Genomic DNA, 21,644 nt, shown 5'->3' with positions numbered 1-21,644 from the left:
TAGATTAATTGCAATACTGGATAACTATCAAAACAGAGATTCTGACTGTACCTTTTGCTCTTAAGATGCGCTATAATATACTAGCGTGCTATAATATACTAGTGTGCTATAATATACTAATGTGCTATAATATACTAGTGTGCTATAATATACTAGTGTGCTATAATATACTAGTGTGCTATAATATACTAGTGTGCTATAATATACTGATGTGCTATAATATACTAGTGTGCTACAATATACAGTTATTTTCAATAATTTTGTAGCTCAAACAAAGTTTGTGTAAATACATGAAATTAATTTATGTGTCATATACACCTTATACACAGCCTATAGGTCATTTTATACTTTATTTTTAATAATTTTGTGCCTTAAACAAAGTTTGTGTACATTAAACCATTAAAAATCAAAGGTTTCACTATCTCAGTCATGCTAAAAATATTCCGTATTTCGGAATATTCCGTATTTCTGAATATTTGGATATGGGAGACTCAACCTGTACTAATGTGCTATAATATACTAATGTGCAATAATATACTGATGTGCTATAATATACTAATGTGCTATAATATACTAATGTGCTATAATATACTAATGTGCTATAATATACTAATGTGCTATAATATACTAATGCATGCATATATAAGTCTAAGGGGTAAATGTACTAAAGATGGGATACCCTCGGGTACTGATGTCGGATTGCAGTCTTAAAAGCCATCATTTATCAAAAACGACAGATTTCAAACTCCTATTCCGCAGCAGATGCAATGGCAAACCAGCCGTCACTCTGCTGCGAAGGTGACGCCCGGCACAGACCACCGGCACTTCCCACGCTCTGACCAATCACCGCGTCCCTATTCATTCCTATGGACAGTGACCGGTCATGCACGACAGGGTGCCTTTTTTTTTATTTTGCCAGGAGTCGGAATGCTACATGGACCGGAGAGAACGTGACCTCTTCATATTGTAAGGTCATAATTTGGTGAGCGAGGGCTGTGTGTGGGGGGTGTTTATTTATTCAAACACTTTCGCATTCGCTCGTATCTCTTATCTATTTTAAATTTTTTTGGACTACTGGTGCCACCTGTAAAAAACAATTTGTTAACTCTTTAATTACTCTATTACCTCCACACCTAAAGTCCAGGGGGTTTGGAGAAGAGCGTTGGGCGGCTGTCCCCAGGGAGGGGGACATTTATTTTTTTTAGGGAGGGGGGGAGCTTCCCAACTTCCCTGTGTTTCCCCCTGCTATAGCGTCAGTCCCCCAGCTGGTTCAGCCTAGTGATGGGTATTGTAAATTAGGGGGAACTTAACACTGTTTTTCCCCTTATTTTTCAATAGCAGCCCAGGCTGAGAGGTACATGGCTGGTTATGGTTTGGGAAGGGGGGATCCCACTCAATTATCTTTTTAATTATAAACATTTCTACACATTTTAAACAACGAAGCCTGCACAGATCATATTGATGAATAAAATAAAGTAAGGTACTTACAAAAGCACTTCGTGTAACAGGAGGATATTGGGGTGTGGGCTCAGTCTCCGTAATGCTTGTACCTCTCTCAGGTTATTTACCTGCTCAGTACTAGAAATAATCTATGTATTAGACATTGCCACAGTTTAGTCAATCACAGGACACTATTTATCTGGTATAAAGTCAATGTAAATGTAACAAAAATAAATGAATAAATAGTATGGTGTGTGTTGTGGAGGAAGGTAATCTGTACGTAACGTGTTAGAACAGTTCAATCTCTGTACTCAAATAAAAATGCACATTGTGCTCACTGCCCACTACCATATTTACCTTCTCTCACAATCACAGGTTGCCGATTTGGCTCAATATAGTGTCGTACCAGGAAAATGACACATGCTACAGTGTTCCATGTCATACGTGTCACATACAACGGTCTTCCGTGTCTCATACAACAGTCTTCCATGTCATATGTGTCACATACAACAGTGCTCCATGACATGTGTCACATACAAAGGTCTTCCATGTCTCATGTGTCACATACAAAGGTCTTCCATGTCTCATGTGTCACTTACAAAGGTCTTCCATGTCTCATGTGTCACATACAAAGGTCTTCCATGTCTCACATACAACAGTGTTCCGTGTCATATACAACAGTGTTCCATGTCATATGTGTCACATACAAAGGTCTTCCATGTCTCCTGTGTCACATACAACAGTGCTCCATGACATATGTGTCACATACAAAGGTCTTCCATGTCATATGTGTCACATACAAAGGTCTTCCATGTGATATGTGTCACATACAACAGTCTTCCATGTCATATCTGTCACATACAAAGGTCTTCCATGTCATATGTGTCACATACAAAGGTCTTCCATGTCTCCTGTGTCACATACAACAGTGCTCCATGACATATGTCTCATACAAAGGTCTTCCATGTAATATGTGTCACATACAAAGGTCTTCCATGTCTCATGTGTCACATACAACAGTGCTCCATGTCATATCTGTCACATACAACAGTGCTCCATGTCATATGTGTCACATACAAAGGTATTCCATGTCATATGTGTCACATACAACAGTGCTCCATGACATATGTCTCATACAAAGGTCTTCCATGTCATATGTGTCACATACAAAAGGTCTTCCATGTCTCATGTGTCACATACAACAGTGCTCCATGTCATATCTGTCACATACAACAGTGCTCCATGTCATATGTGTCACATACAAAGGTATTCCATGTCATATCTGTCACATACAACAGTGCTCCATGTCATATGTGTCACATACAAAGGTATTCCATGTCATATGTGTCACATACAACAGTGTTCCATGACATATGTCACATACAACAGTGCTCTATAACATGTCTCATACAAAGGTCTTCCATGTCATATATGTCACATATAACAGTGCTCCATGTCATATGTGTCACATACAAAGGTCTTCCATGACATATGTGTCACATACAAAGGTCTTCCATGTCTTATGTGTCACATACAACAGTGCTCCATGTCATATCTGTCACATACAACAGTGCTCCATGTCATATACAACAGTGTTCCATGTCATATGTGTCACATACAAAGGTCTTCTATGTCTCCTGTGTCACATACAACAGTGCTCCATGACATAGGTGTCACATACAAAGGTCTTCCATGTCATATGTGTCACATACAACAGTCTTCCCTGTCATACATGTTGCAAACAACGGTGCTTGATGACATACCCGTCACATACACCAGTGGGGCTCATTCAGAGTTACACGCTGTTGTGGCAGCGGCTGTGCTAATCTATGCAAAAGTACAGTAATAAAACGCCTCCTGACGGCTTCTCTGATCTGATGCCGCATCCGGAGACGCAGCATAGGATCAACTGCGTGACCATTGGATATGTGAGTAACTGTTACTGAGGATGTCAGGCAAAGTCCCGCTGCTGGTGCCGGTGATGCAAATTCCAAGGACGCAGCCACTGGCTTCAGAACGCCCAGAAGGCGGAGCAGACACTCCCTCATTTCTGGAACGCACCCGTCGCCCCTGTGTCAATCATGCTGCAGAATTTGGGGCACTGCGACTGACATCGTGGGACGAGATCTGTATGTGCGCAGTGCGGCTCCGGCACATGCACAGATCTGCAAACGTCTGACATTTACGTAAATAATGAATTTAGGCCCAATGTTCCATGTCATACCAGTCACATACAACAGTGTTTCATGTCATACGTGTCGTATACAACAGTGTTCCATGTCATACCAGTCACATACAACAGTGTTTCATGTCATACGTGTCGTATACAACAGTGTTCCATGTCATACCAGTCACATACAACAGTGTTCCATGTCATACTAGCCACATACAACAGTGTTCCATGTCATACCAGTCACACATAACAGTGTTCCATGTCATACCAGTCACATACAACAGTGTTCCATGTCATACTAGCCACATACAACAGTGTTCCATGTCATACCAGTCACACATAACAGTGTTCCATGTCATACTAGCCACATACAACAGTGTTCCATGTCATACCAGTCACACATAACAGTGTTCCATGTCATACCAGTCACACACAACAGTGTTTCATGACATACGTGTCGTATACAACGGTGTTTCATGTCATACATGTCACTTACAACAGTGTTTCATGTCATACGTGTCGTATACAACAGTGTTCCATGTCATACCAGTCACATACAACAGTGTTCCATGTCATACTAGCCACATACAACAGTGTTTCATGTCATACGTGTCGTATACAACAGTGTTCCATGTCATACCAGTCACATACAACAGTGTTCCATGTCATACTAGCCACATACAACAGTGTTCCATGTCATACCAGTCACACATAACAGTGTTCCATGTCATACCAGTCACATACAACAGTGTTCCATGTCATACTAGCCACATACAACAGTGTTCCATGTCATACCAGTCACACATAACAGTGTTCCATGTCATACTAGCCACATACAACAGTGTTCCATGTCATACCAGTCACACATAACAGTGTTCCATGTCATACCAGTCACACACAACAGTGTTTCATGACATACGTGTCGTATACAACAGTGTTTCATGTCATACATGTCGCATACAACAGTGTTCCATGTCATACCAGTCACATACAACAGTGTTCCATGCCATACTAGCCACATACAACAGTGTTCCATGTCATACCAGTCACATACAACAATGTTCCATGTCATACCAGTCACATACAACAGTGTTCCATGTCATACGAGTTGCATAAAACAGTGTTCCATGACATACGTGTCGTATACAACAGTGTTCCATGTCATACATGTCGTATACAACAGTGTTCCATGTCATACGTGTCACATACAACAGTGTTCCATGACATACGTGTCGTATACAACAGTGTTTCATGTCATACCTGTCGTATACAAGTGTTCCATGACATACGTGTCGTATACAACAGTGTTCCATGACATATGTTTCGTATACAACAGTGTTCCATGTCATACATGTCGTATACAACAGTGTTCCATGTCATACGTGTCACATACAACAGTGTTCCATTACATACGTGTCGTATACAAGAGTGTTCCATGACATACGTGTCGTATACAACAGTGTTCCATGTCATACCAGTCACATACAAGTGTTTCATGACATACGTGTCGTATACAACAGTGTTCCATGTCATACCAGTCACATACAAGTGTTTCATGACATACGTGTCGTATACAACAGTGTTCCATGTCATACGTGTCGCATATAACAGTGTTCCATGACATACGTGTCGTATACAACAGTGTTCCATGACATACGTGTCGCATACAACAGTGTTTCATGTCATATGTGTTGTATACAACAGTGTGCCATGTCATATGTGTCGCATACAACAGCGTTTCATGACATACGTGTTGTATAAACAGTGTTTAATGTAAGATCAAGCACTTTCCAGAAATACAGAATACAAATCTGTTCAGCCTGCATGTTTTTGGTTGTGGTTATTATAATACATTTTGGATGTATGTGTAACTTGTCACCATTGTAATCTATTGATCACTATTTTCACAAGCATATAACAACTGCTGACTGCAGCACGCCAATGGGTAATGCACAATGGCTTCTGGTTATTACATCTAAATCTCAGGCTAAGCATCTTTATAAACAGCCAAGAAAACAGTGACATCTGCTGTCTGAAAGCAGGTATTACACCACACATCTAATTCTGCACAGTTATAAATGTATATTGTTTATTCATCAAAAACCATCTTGCATTTGGTCTACTGTAGCTTTCTGCAATGCTTTCTCCTAGCACCAATCCCTCCTTTTGTATGTGTACACTGACCTTTAGCAGGAGCCCCCCGTTTATTCTGCTGCAATGCTATGTCCGCTGGTATCTGCTGGCCTTTATGGCCAAATATAAACAGAAAAGGCAGCTCTGTCCTCTACCCAGTATAGCACAGCTTGCACCAGCCCCTATGCCCAGCCTGGGTGCTGGAATTCTTGGCATTCCAATGGAGAAAGCCGGTGAACGCAGCACTTAAGGTAGTGACACGTTGCCAAATTTTCTGCAGCAAATATACAGCTGCAAAATATAGAAATAAAAATAATCCCTGGAAATATGTTGCCATAGACATCCGATAAATGTCATTGGGGGATGTCACTCCTGAGGCTTAACCCCAGCAATCTGCTGCCACTTGTGCCAACTTCTGTTTACTCTTATCCTTAACTCGGATCCATAATGGGTATATACCCAGTCTGGATCCAGCTATAGCTATATACAGAGTCTGGATCCAGCTATTGCTATACACCCAGTCTGGATCCAGCTATTGCTATATACCCAGTCTGGATCCAGCTATTGCTATACACCCAGTCTGTACCCAGCTATTGCTATACACCCAGTCTGTACCCAGCTATTGCTATACACCCAGACTGTACCCAGCTATTGCTATACACCCAGTCTGTACCCAGCTATTGCTATACACCCAGTCTGGATCCAGCTATAGCTATACACCCAGTCTGTACCCAGCTATTGCTATACACCCAGTCTGTACCCAGCTATAGCTATACACCCAGTCTGTACCCAGCTATTGCTATACACCCAGTCTGTACCCAGCTATTGCTATACACCCAGTCTGGATCCAGCTATAGCTATACACCCAGTCTGTACCCAGCTATTGCTATACACCCAGTCTGTACCCAGCTATTGCTATACACCCAGTCTGTACCCAGCTATTGCTATACACCCAGTCTGTACCCAGCTATTGCTATATACCCAGTCTGGATCCAGCTATTGCTATACACCCAGTCTGTACCCGGCTATTGCTATACACCCAGTCTGTACCCAGCTATTGCTATATACCCAGTCTGGATCCAGCTATTGCTATACACCCAGACTGTACCCAGCTATTGCTATACACCCAGTCTGTACCCAGCTATTGCTATACACCCAGTCTGTACCCAGCTATTGCTATACACCCAGACTGTACCCAGCTATTGCTATACACCCAGTCTGTACCCAGCTATTGCTATACACCCAGTCTGTACCCAGCTATTGCTATACACCCAGTCTGTACCCAGCTATTGCTATATACCCAGTCTGTACCCAGCTATTGCTATACACCCAGTCTGTACCCAGCTATTGCTATACACCCAGTCTGTACCCAGCTATTGCTATATACCCAGTCTGTACCCAGCTATTGCTATACACCCAGTCTGGATCCAGCTATTGCTATACACCCAGTCTGTACCCAGCTATAGCTATACACCCAGTCTGGATCCAGCTATTGCTATACACCCAGTCTGTACCCAGCTATTGCTATACACCCAGTCTGTACCCAGCTATTGCTATACACCCAGTCTGTACCCAGCTATAGCTATACACCCAGTTTGTACCCAGCTATTGCTATACACCCAAGTCTGTACCCAGCTATTGCTATACACCCAGTCTGGATCCAGCTATAGCTATACACCCAGTCTGTACCCAGCTATTGCTATACACCCAGTCTGTACCCAGCTATTGCTATATACCCAGTCTGGATCCAGCTATTGCTATACACCCAGTCTGTACCCAGCTATTGCTATACACCCAGTCTGTACCCAGCTATTGCTATACACCCAGTCTGGATCCAGCTATTGCTATACACCCAGTCTGGATCCAGCTATTGCTATACACCCAGTCTGTATCCAGCTATTGCTATACACCCAGTCTGTACCCAGCTATTGCTATACACCCAGTCTGTACCCAGCTATTGCTATATACCCAGTCTGGATCCAGCTATTGCTATACACCCAGTCTGGATCCAGCTATTGCTATACACACAGTCTGTACCCAGCTATTGCTATACACCCAGTCTGTACCCAGCTATTGCTATACACCCAGTCTGTACCCAGCTATTGCTATACACCCAGACTGTACCCAGCTATTGCTATACACCCAGACTGTACCCAGCTATTGCTATACACCCAGTCTGTACCCAGCTATTGCTATATACCCAGTCTGTACCCAGCTATTGCTATACACCCAGTCTGTACCCAGCTATTGCTATACACCCAGTCTGTACCCAGCTATTGCTATACACAAAGTCTGTACCCAGCTATTGCTATACACACAGTCTGTACCCAGCTATTGCTATATACCCAGTCTGTACCCAGCTATTGCTATACACCCAGTCTGTACCCAGCTATTGCTATACAACCAGTCTGGATCCAGCTATTGCTATACACCCAGACTGTACCCAGCTATTGCTATACACCCAGTCTGTACCCAGCTATTGCTATACACCCAGTCTGTACCCAGCTATTGCTATACACCCAGTCTGTACCCAGCTATTGCTATACACCCAGTCTGTACCCAGCTATTGCTATACACCCAGTCTGTACCCAGCTATTGCTATACACCCAGTCTGTACCCAGCTATTGCTATACACCCAGTATGTACCCAGCTATTGCTATACACCCAGACTGTACCCAGCTATTGCTATATACCCAGTCTGTACCCAGCTATTGCTATACACCCAGTCTGTACCCAGCTATTGCTATATACCCAGTCTGTACCCAGCTATTGCTATACACCCAGTCTGGATCCAGCTATTGCTATACACCCAGACTGTACCCAGCTATTGCTATACACCCAGTCTGTACCCAGCTATTGCTATACACCCAGTCTGTACCCAGCTATTGCTATACACCCAGTCTGTACCCAGCTATTGCTATACACCCAGTCTGTACCCAGCTATTGCTATACACCCAGTCTGTACCCAGCTATTGCTATACACCCAGTCTGTACCCAGCTATAGCTATACACCCAGTCTGTACCCAGCTATTGCTATACAACCAGTCTGGATCCAGCTATTGCTATACACCCAGACTGTACCCAGCTATTGCTATACACCCAGTCTGTACCCAGCTATTGCTATACACCCAGTCTGTACCCAGCTATTGCTATACACCCAGTCTGTACCCAGCTATTGCTATATACCCAGTCTGTACCCAGCTATTGCTATACACACAGTCTGTACCCAGCTATTGCTATACAACCAGTCTGGATCCAGCTATTGCTATACACCCAGACTGTACCCAGCTATTGCTATATACCCAGTCTGTACCCAGCTATTGCTATACACCCAGTCTGTACCCAGCTATTGCTATACATCCAGTCTGTACCCAGCTATAGCTATACACCCAGTCTGTACCCAGCTATTGCTATTCACCCAGTCTGTACCCAGCTATTGCTATATACCCAGTCTGTACCCAGCTATTGCTATACACCCAGACTGTACCCAGCTATTGCTATACACCCAGTCTGTACCCAGCTATTGCTATACACCCAGTCTGTACCCAGCTATTGCTATACACCCAGTCTGTACCCAGCTATTGCTATATACCCAGTCTGTACCCAGCTATTGCTATACACACAGTCTGTACCCAGCTATTGCTATACACCCAGTCTGTACCCAGCTATTGCTATACACCCAGTCTGTACCCAGCTATTGCTATACACCCAGTCTGTACCCAGCTATTGCTATACACCCAGTCTGTACCCAGCTATTGCTATACACCCAGTCTGTACCCAGCTATTGCTATATACCCAGTCTGTACCCAGCTATTGCTATACACCCAGTCTGTACCCAGCTATTGCTATATACCCAGTCTGTACCCAGCTATTGCTATTCACCCAGTCTGGATCCAGCTATTGCTATACACCCAGTCTGTACCCAGCTATTGCTATACACCCAGTCTGTACCCAGCTATTGCTATACACCCAGTCTGTACCCAGCTATTGCTATACACCCAGTCTGTACCCAGCTATTGCTATACACCCAGTCTGGATCCAGCTATTGCTATATACCCAGTCTGGATCCAGCTATAGCTATATACAGAGTCTGGATCCAGCTATTGCTATACACCCAGACTGTACCCAGCTATTGCTATATACCCAGTCTGTACCCAGCTATTGCTATACACCCAGTCTGTACCCAGCTATTGCTATATACCCAGTCTGTACCCAGCTATTGCTATACACCCAGTCTGGATCCAGCTATTGCTATACACCCAGACTGTACCCAGCTATTGCTATACACCCAGTCTGTACCCAGCTATTGCTATACACCCAGTCTGTACCCAGCTATTGCTATACACCCAGTCTGTACCCAGCTATTGCTATATACCCAGTCTGTACCCAGCTATTGCTATACACACAGTCTGTACCCAGCTATTGCTATACACCCAGTCTGTACCCAGCTATAGCTATACACCCAGTCTGTACCCAGCTATTGCTATACAACCAGTCTGGATCCAGCTATTGCTATACACCCAGACTGTACCCAGCTATTGCTATACACCCAGTCTGTACCCAGCTATTGCTATACACCCAGTCTGTACCCAGCTATTGCTATACACCCAGTCTGTACCCAGCTATTGCTATATACCCAGTCTGTACCCAGCTATTGCTATACACACAGTCTGTACCCAGCTATTGCTATACAACCAGTCTGGATCCAGCTATTGCTATACACCCAGACTGTACCCAGCTATTGCTATATACCCAGTCTGTACCCAGCTATTGCTATACACCCAGTCTGTACCCAGCTATTGCTATACACCCAGTCTGTACCCAGCTATAGCTATACACCCAGTCTGTACCCAGCTATTGCTATTCACCCAGTCTGTACCCAGCTATTGCTATATACCCAGTCTGTACCCAGCTATTGCTATACACCCAGACTGTACCCAGCTATTGCTATACACCCAGTCTGTACCCAGCTATTGCTATACACCCAGTCTGTACCCAGCTATTGCTATACACCCAGTCTGTACCCAGCTATTGCTATATACCCAGTCTGTACCCAGCTATTGCTATACACACAGTCTGTACCCAGCTATTGCTATACACCCAGTCTGTACCCAGCTATTGCTATACACCCAGTCTGTACCCAGCTATTGCTATACACCCAGTCTGTACCCAGCTATTGCTATACACCCAGTCTGTACCCAGCTATTGCTATACACCCAGTCTGTACCCAGCTATTGCTATACACCCAGTCTGTACCCAGCTATTGCTATACACCCAGTCTGTACCCAGCTATTGCTATATACCCAGTCTGTACCCAGCTATTGCTATACACCCAGTCTGTACCCAGCTATTGCTATACACCCAGTCTGTACCCAGCTATTGCTATACACCCAGACTGTACCCAGCTATTGCTATATACCCAGTATGGATCCAGCTATTGCTATACACCCAGTCTGTACCCAGCTATTGCTATACACCCAGTCTGTACCCAGCTATTGCTATACACCCAGTCTGGATCCAGCTATTGCTATACACCCAAACTGTACCCAGCTATTGCTATACACCCAGTCTGTACCCAGCTATAGCTATACACCCAGTCTGTACCCAGCTATTGCTATACACCCAGTCTGGATCCAGCTATTGCTATACAACCAGTCTGTACCCAGCTATTGCTATACACCCAGTCTGTACCCAGCTATTGCTATACACCCAGTCTGTACCCAGCTATTGCTATATACCCAGTCTGTACCCAGCTATTGCTATACACCCAGACTGTACCCAGCTATTGCTATACACCCAGTCTGTACCCAGCTATTGCTATACACCCAGTCTGTACCCAGCTATTGCTATACACCCAGTCTGGATCCAGCTATTGCTATACACCCAGTCTGTACCCAGCTATTGCTATACACCCAGTCTGTACCCAGCTATTGCTATACACCCAGTCTGTACCCAGCTATTGCTATACACCCAGTCTGTACCCAGCTATTGCTATACACAAAGTCTGTACCCAGCTATTGCTATATACCCAGTCTGTACCCAGCTATTGCTATACACAAAGTCTGTACCCAGCTATTGCTATACACCCAGTCTGTACCCAGCTATTGCTATACACAAAGTCTGTACCCAGCTATTGCTATATACCCAGTCTGTACCCAGCTATTGCTATACACAAAGTCTGTACCCAGCTATTGCTATACACCCAGTCTGTACCCAGCTATTGCTATACACAAAGTCTGTACCCAGCTATTGCTATATACCCAGTCTGTACCCAGCTATTGCTATACAACCAGTCTGGATCCAGCTATTGCTATACACCCAGACTGTACCCAGCTATTGCTATACACCCAGTCTGTACCCAGCTATTGCTATACACCCAGTCTGTACCCAGCTATTGCTATACACCCAGTCTGTACCCAGCTATTGCTATACACCCAGTCTGTACCCAGCTATTGCTATACACCCAGTCTGTACCCAGCTATTGCTATATACCCAGTCTGTACCCAGCTATTGCTATACACCCAGTCTGGATCCAGCTATTGCTATACACCCAGTCTGTACCCAGCTATTGCTATATACCCAGTCTGTACCCAGCTATTGCTATACACCCAGTCTGTACCCAGCTATTGCTATACACCCAGTCTGTACCCAGCTATTGCTATATACCCAGTCTGTACCCAGCTATTGCTATACACCCAGTCTGTACCCAGCTATAGCTATACACCCAGTCTGTACCCAGCTGTTGCTATACACCCAGTCTGTACCCAGCTATTGCTATACACCCAGACTGTACCCAGCTATTGCTATACACCCAGACTGTACCCAGCTATTGCTATACACCCAGACTGTACCCAGCTATTGCTATACACAGTCTGTACCCAGCTATTGCTATACACCCAGTCTGTACCCAGCTATTGCTATACACCCAGTCTGTACCCAGTTATTGCTATACACCCAGACTGTACCCAGCTATTGCTATATACCCAGTCTGTACCCAGCTATTGCTATACACCCAGTCTGGATCCAGCTATTGCTATACACCCAGTCTGTACCCAGCTATTGCTATACACCCAGTCTGTACCCAGCTATTGCTATACACCCAGTCTGTACCCAGCTATTGCTATACACCCAGTCTGTACCCAGCTATTGCTATATACCCAGTCTGTACCCAGCTATTGCTATACACCCAGTCTGGATCCAGCTATAGCTATACACCCAGTCTGTACCCAGCTATTGCTATACACCCAGTCTGTACCCAGCTATTGCTATACACCCAGTCTGTACCCAGCTATTGCTATACACCCAGTCTGTACCCAGCTATTGCTATACACCCAGTCTGTACCCAGCTATTGCTATACACCCAGTCTGTACCCAGCTATTGCTATATACCCAGTCTGTACCCAGCTATTGCTATACACCCGGTCTGTACCCAGCTATTGCTATATACCCAGTGTGTACCCAGCTATTGCTATACACCCAGTGTGTACCCAGCTATTGCTATACACCCAGTATGGATCCAGCTATTGCTATACACCCAGTCTGTACCCAGCTATTGCTATACACCCAGTCTGTACCCAGCTATTGCTATACACCCAGTCTGTACCCAGCTATTGCTATACACCCAGTCTGTACCCAGCTATTGCTATACACCCAGACTGTACCCAGCTATTGCTATACACCCAGTCTGTATCCAGCTATTGCTATACACCCAGTCTGTACCCAGCTATTGCTATACACCCAGTCTGTACCCAGCTATTGCTATACACCCAGTCTGTACCCAGCTATTGCTATACACCCAGTCTGTACCCAGCTATTGCTATACACCCAGTCTGTACCCAGCTATTGCTATACACCCAGTCTGTACCCAGCTATTGCTATACACCCAGTCTGTATCCAGCTATTGCTATACACCCAGTCTGTACCCAGCTATTGCTATACACCCAGTCTGTACCCAGCTATTGCTATACACCCAGTCTGTACCCAGCTATTGCTATACACCCAGTCTGTACCCAGCTATTGCTATACACCCAGTATGGACCCAGCTATTGCTATTCACCCAGTCTGGATCCAGCTATTGCTATACACCCAGTCTGTACCCAGCTATTGCTATATACCCAGTCTGTACCCAGCTATTGCTATACACCCAGTCTGTACCCAGCTATTGCTATTCACCCAGTCTGGATCCAGCTATTGCTATACACCCAGTCTGTACCCAGCTATTGCTATACACCCAGTCTGGACCCAGCTATTGCTATACACCCAGTCTGTACCCAGCTATTGCTATACACCCAGTCTGTACCCAGCTATTGCTATACACCCAGTCTGTACCCAGCTATTGCTATACACCCAGTCTGTACCCAGCTATTGCTATACACCCAGTCTGTACCCAGCTATTGCTATACACCCAGTCTGTACCCAGCTATTGCTATACACCCAGTCTGTACCCAGCTATTGCTATACACCCAGTCTGTACCCAGCTATTGCTATACACCCAGTCTGTACCCAGCTATTGCTATACACCCAGTATGGACCCAGCTATTGCTATACACCCAGTCTGTACCCAGCTATTGCTATTCACCCAGTCTGGATCCAGCTATTGCTATACACCCAGTCTGTACCCAGCTATTGCTATACACCCAGTCTGGATCCAGCTATTGCTATACACCCAGTATGGACCCAGCTATTGCTATACACCCAGTCTGTACCCAGCTATTGCTATACACCCAGTCTGTACCCAGCTATTGCTATTCACCCAGTCTGGATCCAGCTATTGCTATACACCCAGTCTGTACCCAGCTATTGCTATACACCCAGTCTGGATCCAGCTATTGCTATACACCCAGTCTGTACCCAGCTATTGCTATACACCCAGTCTGGATCCAGCTATTGCTATACACCCAGTCTGTACCCAGCTATTGCTATACACCCAGTCTGTACCCAGCTATTGCTATACACCCAGTCTGTACCCAGCTATTGCTATACACCCAGTCTGTACCCAGCTATTGCTATACACCCAGTCTGTACCCAGCTATTGCTATACACCCAGTCTGTACCCAGCTATTGCTATACACCCAGTCTGTACCCAGCTATTGCTATACACCCAGTCTGTACCCAGCTATTGCTATACACCCAGTCTGTACCCAGCTATTGCTATACACCCAGTCTGTACCCAGCTATTGCTATACACCCAGACTGTACCCAGCTATTGCTATACACCCAGTCTGTACCCAGCTATTGCTATTCACCCAGTCTGGATCCAGCTATTGCTATACACCCAGTCTGTACCCAGCTATTGCTATATACCCAGTCTGTACCCAGCTATTGCTATACACCCAGTCTGTACCCAGCTATTGCTATTCACCCAGTCTGGATCCAGCTATTGCTATACACCCAGTCTGTACCCAGCTATTGCTATATACCCAGTCTGTACCCAGCTATTGCTATACACCCAGTCTGTACCCAGCTATTGCTATACACCCAGTCTGTACCCAGCTATTGCTATACACCCAGTCTGTACCCAGCTATTGCTATACACCCAGTCTGTACCCAGCTATTGCTATACACCCAGTCTGTACCCAGCTATTGCTATACACCCAGTCTGTACCCAGCTATTGCTATACACCCAGTCTGTACCCAGCTATTGCTATACACCCAGTCTGTACCCAGCTATTGCTATACACCCAGTCTGTACCCAGCTATTGCTATACACCCAGTCTGTACCCAGCTATTGCTATACACCCAGTCTGTACCCAGCTATTGCTATACACCCAGTCTGTACCCAGCTATTGCTATACACCCAGTCTGTACCCAGCTATTGCTATACACCCAGTCTGTACCCAGCTATTGCTATATACACAGTCTGTACCCAGCTATTGCTATACACCCAGTCTGTACCCAGCTATTGCTATACACCCAGTCTGTACCCAGCTATTGCTATTCACCCAGTCTGGATCCAGCTATTGCTATACACCCAGTCTGTACCCAGCTATTGCTATATACCCAGTCTGTACCCAGCTATTGCTATACACCCAGTCTGTACCCAGCTATTGCTATTCACCCAGTCTGGATCCAGCTATTGCTATACACCCAGTCTGTACCCAGCTATTGCTATATACCCAGTCTGTACCCAGCTATTGCTATACACCCAGTCTGTACCCAGCTATTGCTATACACCCAGTCTGTACCCAGCTATTGCTATACACCCAGTCTGTACCCAGCTATTGCTATACACCCAGTCTGTACCCAGCTATTGCTATACACCCAGTCTGTACCCAGCTATTGCTATACACCCAGTCTGTACCCAGCTATTGCTATACACCCAGTCTGTACCCAGCTATTGCTATATACCCAGTCTGTACCCAGCTATTGCTATACACCCAGTCTGTACCCAGCTATTGCTATACACCCAGTATGGATCCAGCTATAGCTATATACCCAGTCTGTACCCAGCTATTGCTATACACCCAGTCTGTACCCAGCTATTGCTATACACCCAGTCTGTACCCAGCTATTGCTATACACCCAGTCTGTACCCAGCTATTGCTATATACCCAGTCTGTACCCAGCTATTGCTATATACCCAAGCTGGATCCAGCTATTGCTATATAAACAGTGAAAAAATTATATATTTTTTAAAATACACCTGTCACTGCCACCTACAATGTTTAAAACACATGTCCCATCCATACAGCCCCCTAAAACACCTGTCCCATGCATACAGCCCCCGTAAACACTTGACCCATCCATACAGCCCCCCCCAAAATACCTGTCCCATCCATACAGCCCCTAAAATATCTGTCCCATCCACACAGAACCCCAAAACACCTGTCCCATCCATACAGACCCGTAAAACACCTGTCCCATCCACACAGTACCCCAAAACACATGTCCCATCCATACAGCCCCCCGAAATACCTGACCTACCACTTTAAACCCATTTTCCAGTACTTTTATTTTTACCACCCCAAAATGGACTTGTTATTATTGGGCAAATTAAGCTTTTTCAAAAAATATTTTTGCCTATTTAGTCATTAAGGAGTGTGTCCAAGGGGTTCTGAAGGAAGCAAGTCCCGACATTTTTACCCAAAAATTAGGATTTTGGAAACGTTTTCTCCTGCTTCAGCGTGCCAAAAAAAACTGGCGTAAAGCTGAAGACAGACTTTACACCTTGCGAATAGCCCCGGAATCTGAAATTCCCGATAACTTTTACCCGAAAACTATTCAGAAAAAAAGCCATTTAACGGAAGTTTCAGGCTTATCATGGCTAATTGAATCCGGGTAAAGCTGGACCCACACTAATGGTGCGTACATACGGTCAGATATTCTGGTCTACATAAACGATAACGATATCGTTTATCGTTCGATCGTTCATAGCATCCTGAATATAGCCACTTTCAACGACCAAATGATGGTTGATGCGCGGCACGGATGGTTGATATCGATATCGACCAGGTTAGGCTGTTTACTATAGGGACCAGCGATCGTTATAGTAGTTAGGTGTTTGGGGCATGTGCTGGATGTTCGATATCGAACATCCAGCACATGGAGGACGATCAGACAACGATGTCTGATCGACCCGTGTGTACGGGCAATAAGTACATGGGAAAAGCCGGAAACGCACCAAGTACACGGGAAAAGCCGGAAACGCACCAAGTACACGGGAAAAGCCGAAAACACACCAAGTACACGGGAAAAGCCGGAAACACACCAAGTACACAGAAAAATCCAGAAACACACCAAGTACACGGGAAAAGCCGGAAACACACCAAGTACACGGTAAAAGCCGGATACACACCAAGTACATGGGAAAAGTCTGATACACACCAAGTACATGGGAAAAGCCTGAAACGCACCAAGTACACAGGAAAAGCCGGATACGCACCAAGTACATGGGAAAAGCCGGATACACACCAAGCACATGGGAAAAGTCTGATACGCACCAAGTACATGGGAAAAGTCTGATACACACCAAGTACATGGGAAAAGCCGGATACGCACCAAGTACATGGGAAAAGTCTGATACACAACAAGTACATGGGAAAAGTCTGATACACAACAAGTACATGGGAAATACCTGATACACACCAAGTACATGGGAAAAGCCTGATACACAACAAGTACATGGGAAAAGTCTGATACACAACAAGTACATGGGAAAAGTCTGATACGAACCAAGTACATGGGAAAAGTCTGATACGAACCAAGTACATGGGAAAAGTCTGATACACAACAAGTACATGGGAAAAGTCTGATACACAACAAGTACACAGGAAAAGCCGCATACGCACCAAGTACATGGGAAAAGCCGGATAAACACCAAGTACATGGGAAAAGTCTGATACGCACCAAGTACATGGGAAAAGTCTGATACACACCAAGTACATGGGAAAAGCCGGATACGCACCAAGTACATGGGAAAAGTCTGATACGAACCAAGTACATGGGAAAAGTCTGATACACAACAAGTACATGGGGAATACCTGATACACACCAAGTACATGGGAAAAGCCGGATACGCACCAAGTACATGGGAAAAGTCTGATACACAACAAGTACATGGGAAATACCTGATACACGCCAAGTACAATACATATATAATATATATAAGAACTTCCGGGAGCAGCTTTAACTATCAATGCACTAAGCGGGTGTAATTCAGCTATGATGTGGCACAGTCAGGCAGTAACACTGCATAATGCACCATCTAGCACCATGATACCTACACACTAAAGCCATTAGCCATTTTATGCGGCTACACATGGTCTAATTGGGAGCGACAAGCACGATAATTTATGGGCGCCTAAAAATAATTAAGTTGCAATATTGGGCACCCATTAATTAGAGCGCCTTAAAAAACAATTGAATCGCCCCCAAAATGTTTTACTGCTGAGAAATCATAGATTTATCATGTGGTCCCATTATTAGGTTACTGCAGCCCCATAGCAAGGGATCTCTGTGAGAAGCCTATCTGCAGCCTCTGTGCTGCTTTAGTAATGGGGAGTATGTGATGTGAACACGTAGCTAGCAGCAGGCAGGGGAATGTTATGTATGTGATGTGTACAGGTAGCTAGCAGCAGGCAGGGGAATGTTATGTATGTGATGTGTACAGGTAGCTAGCAGCAGGCAGGGGAATGTTATGTATGTGATGTGTACAGGTAGCTAGCAGCAGGAAGGGGAATGTTATGTATGTGATGTGTACAGGTAGCTAGCAGCAGGAAGGGGAATGTTATGTATGTGTAAATGTAGCTAGCAGCAGGCAAGGGAATGTTATGTATGTGATGTGTACAGGTAGATAGCAGCAGGAAAGGGAATGTTATGTATGTGATGTGTACAGGTAGCTAGCAGCAGGAAGGGGAATGTTATGTATATGATGTGTACAGGTAGCTAGCAGCAGGCAGGGGAATGTTATGTATGTGATGTGTACAGGTAGCTAGCAGCAGGCAGGGGAATGTTATGTATATGATGTGTACAGGTAGCTAGCAGCAGGCAGGGGAATGTTATGTATGTGATGTGTACACGTAGCTAGCAGCAGGCAGGAGAATGTTATGTATGTGATGTGTACAGGTAGCTAGCAGCAGGAAGGGGAATGTTATGTATGTGTAAATGTAGCTAGCAGCAGGCAAGGGAATGTTATGTATGTGATGTGTACAGGTAGATAGCAGCAGGAAAGGGAATGTTATGTATGTGATGTGTACAGGTAGCTAGCAGCAGGAAGGGGAATGTTATGTATATGCTGTGTACAGGTAGCTAGCAGCAGGCAGGGAAATGTTATGTATGTGATATGTACAGGTAGCTAGCAGCAGGAAGGGAAATGTTATGTATGCGCTATGTACAGGTAGCTAGCAGCAGGCAGGGGAATGTTATGTATGTGCTGTGTACAGGTAGCTAGCAGCAGGCAGGGGAATGTTATGTATGTGATGTGTACACATAGCTAGCAGCAGGCAGGGGAATGTTATGTATGTGATGTGTACACATAGCGTGCAGCAGGCAGGAGAATGTTATGTACGTGATGTGTACAGGTAGCTAGCAGCAGGCAGGGGAACGTTATGTATGTGATGTGTACACGTAGCTAGCAGCAGGAAGGGGAATGTTATGTATGTGATGTGTACAGGTAGCTAGCAGCAGGAAAGGGAATGTTATGTATGTGATGTGTACAGTTAGCTAGCAGCAGGCAGGGGAATGTTATGTATGTGATGTGTACACGTAGCTAGCAGCAGGCAGGGGAATGTTATGTATGATGTGTACAGGTAGCTAGCAGCAGGCAGGGGAATGTTATGTATGTGATGTGTACACGTAGCTAGCGGCAGGCAGGGGAGTGTTATGAATGTGATGTGTACACATAGCTAGCAGCAGGCTGGGGAATGTTATGTATGTGATGTGTACAGGTAGCTAGCGGCAGGAAGGGAATGTTATGTATGTGATGTGTACAGGTAGCTAGCAGCAGGCAGGGGAATGTTATGTATGTGGTGTGTACAGGTAGCTAGCAGCAGGCAGGGGAATGTTATGTATGTGATGTGTACAGGTAGCTAGCAGCAGGCAGGGGAATGTTATGTATGTGATGTGTACAGGTAGCTAGCAGCAGGCAGGGGAATGTTATGTATGTGATGTGTACAGGTAGCTAGCAGCAGGAAAGGGAATGTTATGTATGTGATGTGTACACGTAGCTAGCGGCAGGCAGGGGAGTGTTATGTATGTGATGTGTACACATAGCTAGCAGCAGGCAGGGGAATGTTATGTATGTGATGTGTACACCAGAAGTGACAATCTGTACCTGCTGCTCTGCGCCTGTCTGCACCTGCTGCTCTGCGCCTGTCTGCACCTGCTGCTCTGCGCCTGTCTGCACCTGCTGCTCTGCGCCTGTCTGCACCTGCTGCTCTGCGCCTGTCTGCACCTGCCCCAGCACATGTGCAAAGCTTCTTGTTTAAAGGCAATGAGAAAGAGTCTCATGGAGCATACCGCCGGAGCCATTAGCTACCAGCAGGGCCCAGGTAAAGAGAGCTACCGCAGCCAGGATCTGCTTGTACTGCTGCGGGCAGCTGTGTTACATATCATTAATTACCACTTAAAGTTGTAGTTGATGAACATAAAAATCCCCCCAATATGTAAATACACACACGTCATTGTTATTTAGTGTCATATATAAGGCTGATTTTAGTACTGAGTGGTTATTTATGAAGCAGTGAAAACCCCTTTCTCTGGCTTTTTTTTATCACTGTTTCCTACTATTTAGCAACAGGAAAACACAGATATTTCCGCGTGGCTATTTATCATTCTACTGTACATTTTCCTATATTTAGTACGGATCCTACAACTTTTTGTATAAATTTAGTATGGATCCATCTTTTTCAATATATTTACAGTGGATCCAGCTTTTACCCTCAGGCCTAAAAGGGCCGGGGTGACCCAGCTGACTGCAGTGGCCTCAGCACTTCTATCAAGAGGAAGCCGCACATTATATTAACGCTCAGTATACTTTCTTATTTTCCATGGCAGATATACCAAAGCACAAGTGACTCATCTTGTTCCTTAAAGAATACAAATCAGAAGCACGTTTCCAGTTTCCTAATGGGCATTCTCTGATAGTAAGATATATATATTTCATGGACACTGATAGCAGAAATTATCATGTACCTTTTAAAATGCTGCTTCATCTTCTTGCACGCATAGTAATTTCCATCTTTCAGACTCTGTGTCTTCACCACTTCTGAAAACGTCCCTTCTCCTATTTTGCTAATTATTTTATATCCTGCAATAAAACATATCGCAGATAGCACACAGACACAGGGGTCTAACACAGGATGCGTGTACTTACCTGGGAAATGGGAGGGACATTGGGAACACTGGTGGGAGAGGGGACAGTGAGTGGGAGAGGGGACAGTGAGTGGGAGAGGGACATTGG

The 21,644-nt window shown here is 44.8% G+C and overlaps 1 protein-coding gene across 1 annotated transcript in view; it reads right to left on the bottom strand.

Moving 5' to 3' along the window:
• Positions 1 to 21,644, bottom strand: part of MOK (MOK protein kinase) — a 90,678-nt gene that overhangs the window by 50,757 nt on the left and 18,277 nt on the right. Inside the window, exons 2-3 of the mRNA XM_088475659.1 lie at positions 21,377 to 21,491; positions 1,489 to 1,578 (exon numbers count right to left, since the gene is read on the bottom strand). Of these exons, the coding sequence (XP_088331785.1) occupies positions 1,489 to 1,578; positions 21,377 to 21,491 (205 nt within the window). The remainder of the gene's footprint in view (positions 1 to 1,488; positions 1,579 to 21,376; positions 21,492 to 21,644) is intronic.

The sequence above is a fragment of the Taudactylus pleione genome, unplaced genomic scaffold, assembly GCF_031769625.1.
Source record: "Taudactylus pleione unplaced genomic scaffold, aTauple2 ptg000175l, whole genome shotgun sequence".
NCBI lineage: Eukaryota > Metazoa > Chordata > Amphibia > Anura > Myobatrachidae > Taudactylus > Taudactylus pleione.
Note: the sequence above shows the minus strand (reverse complement) of the source record. Positions and strands in the feature narration are given on the sequence as shown.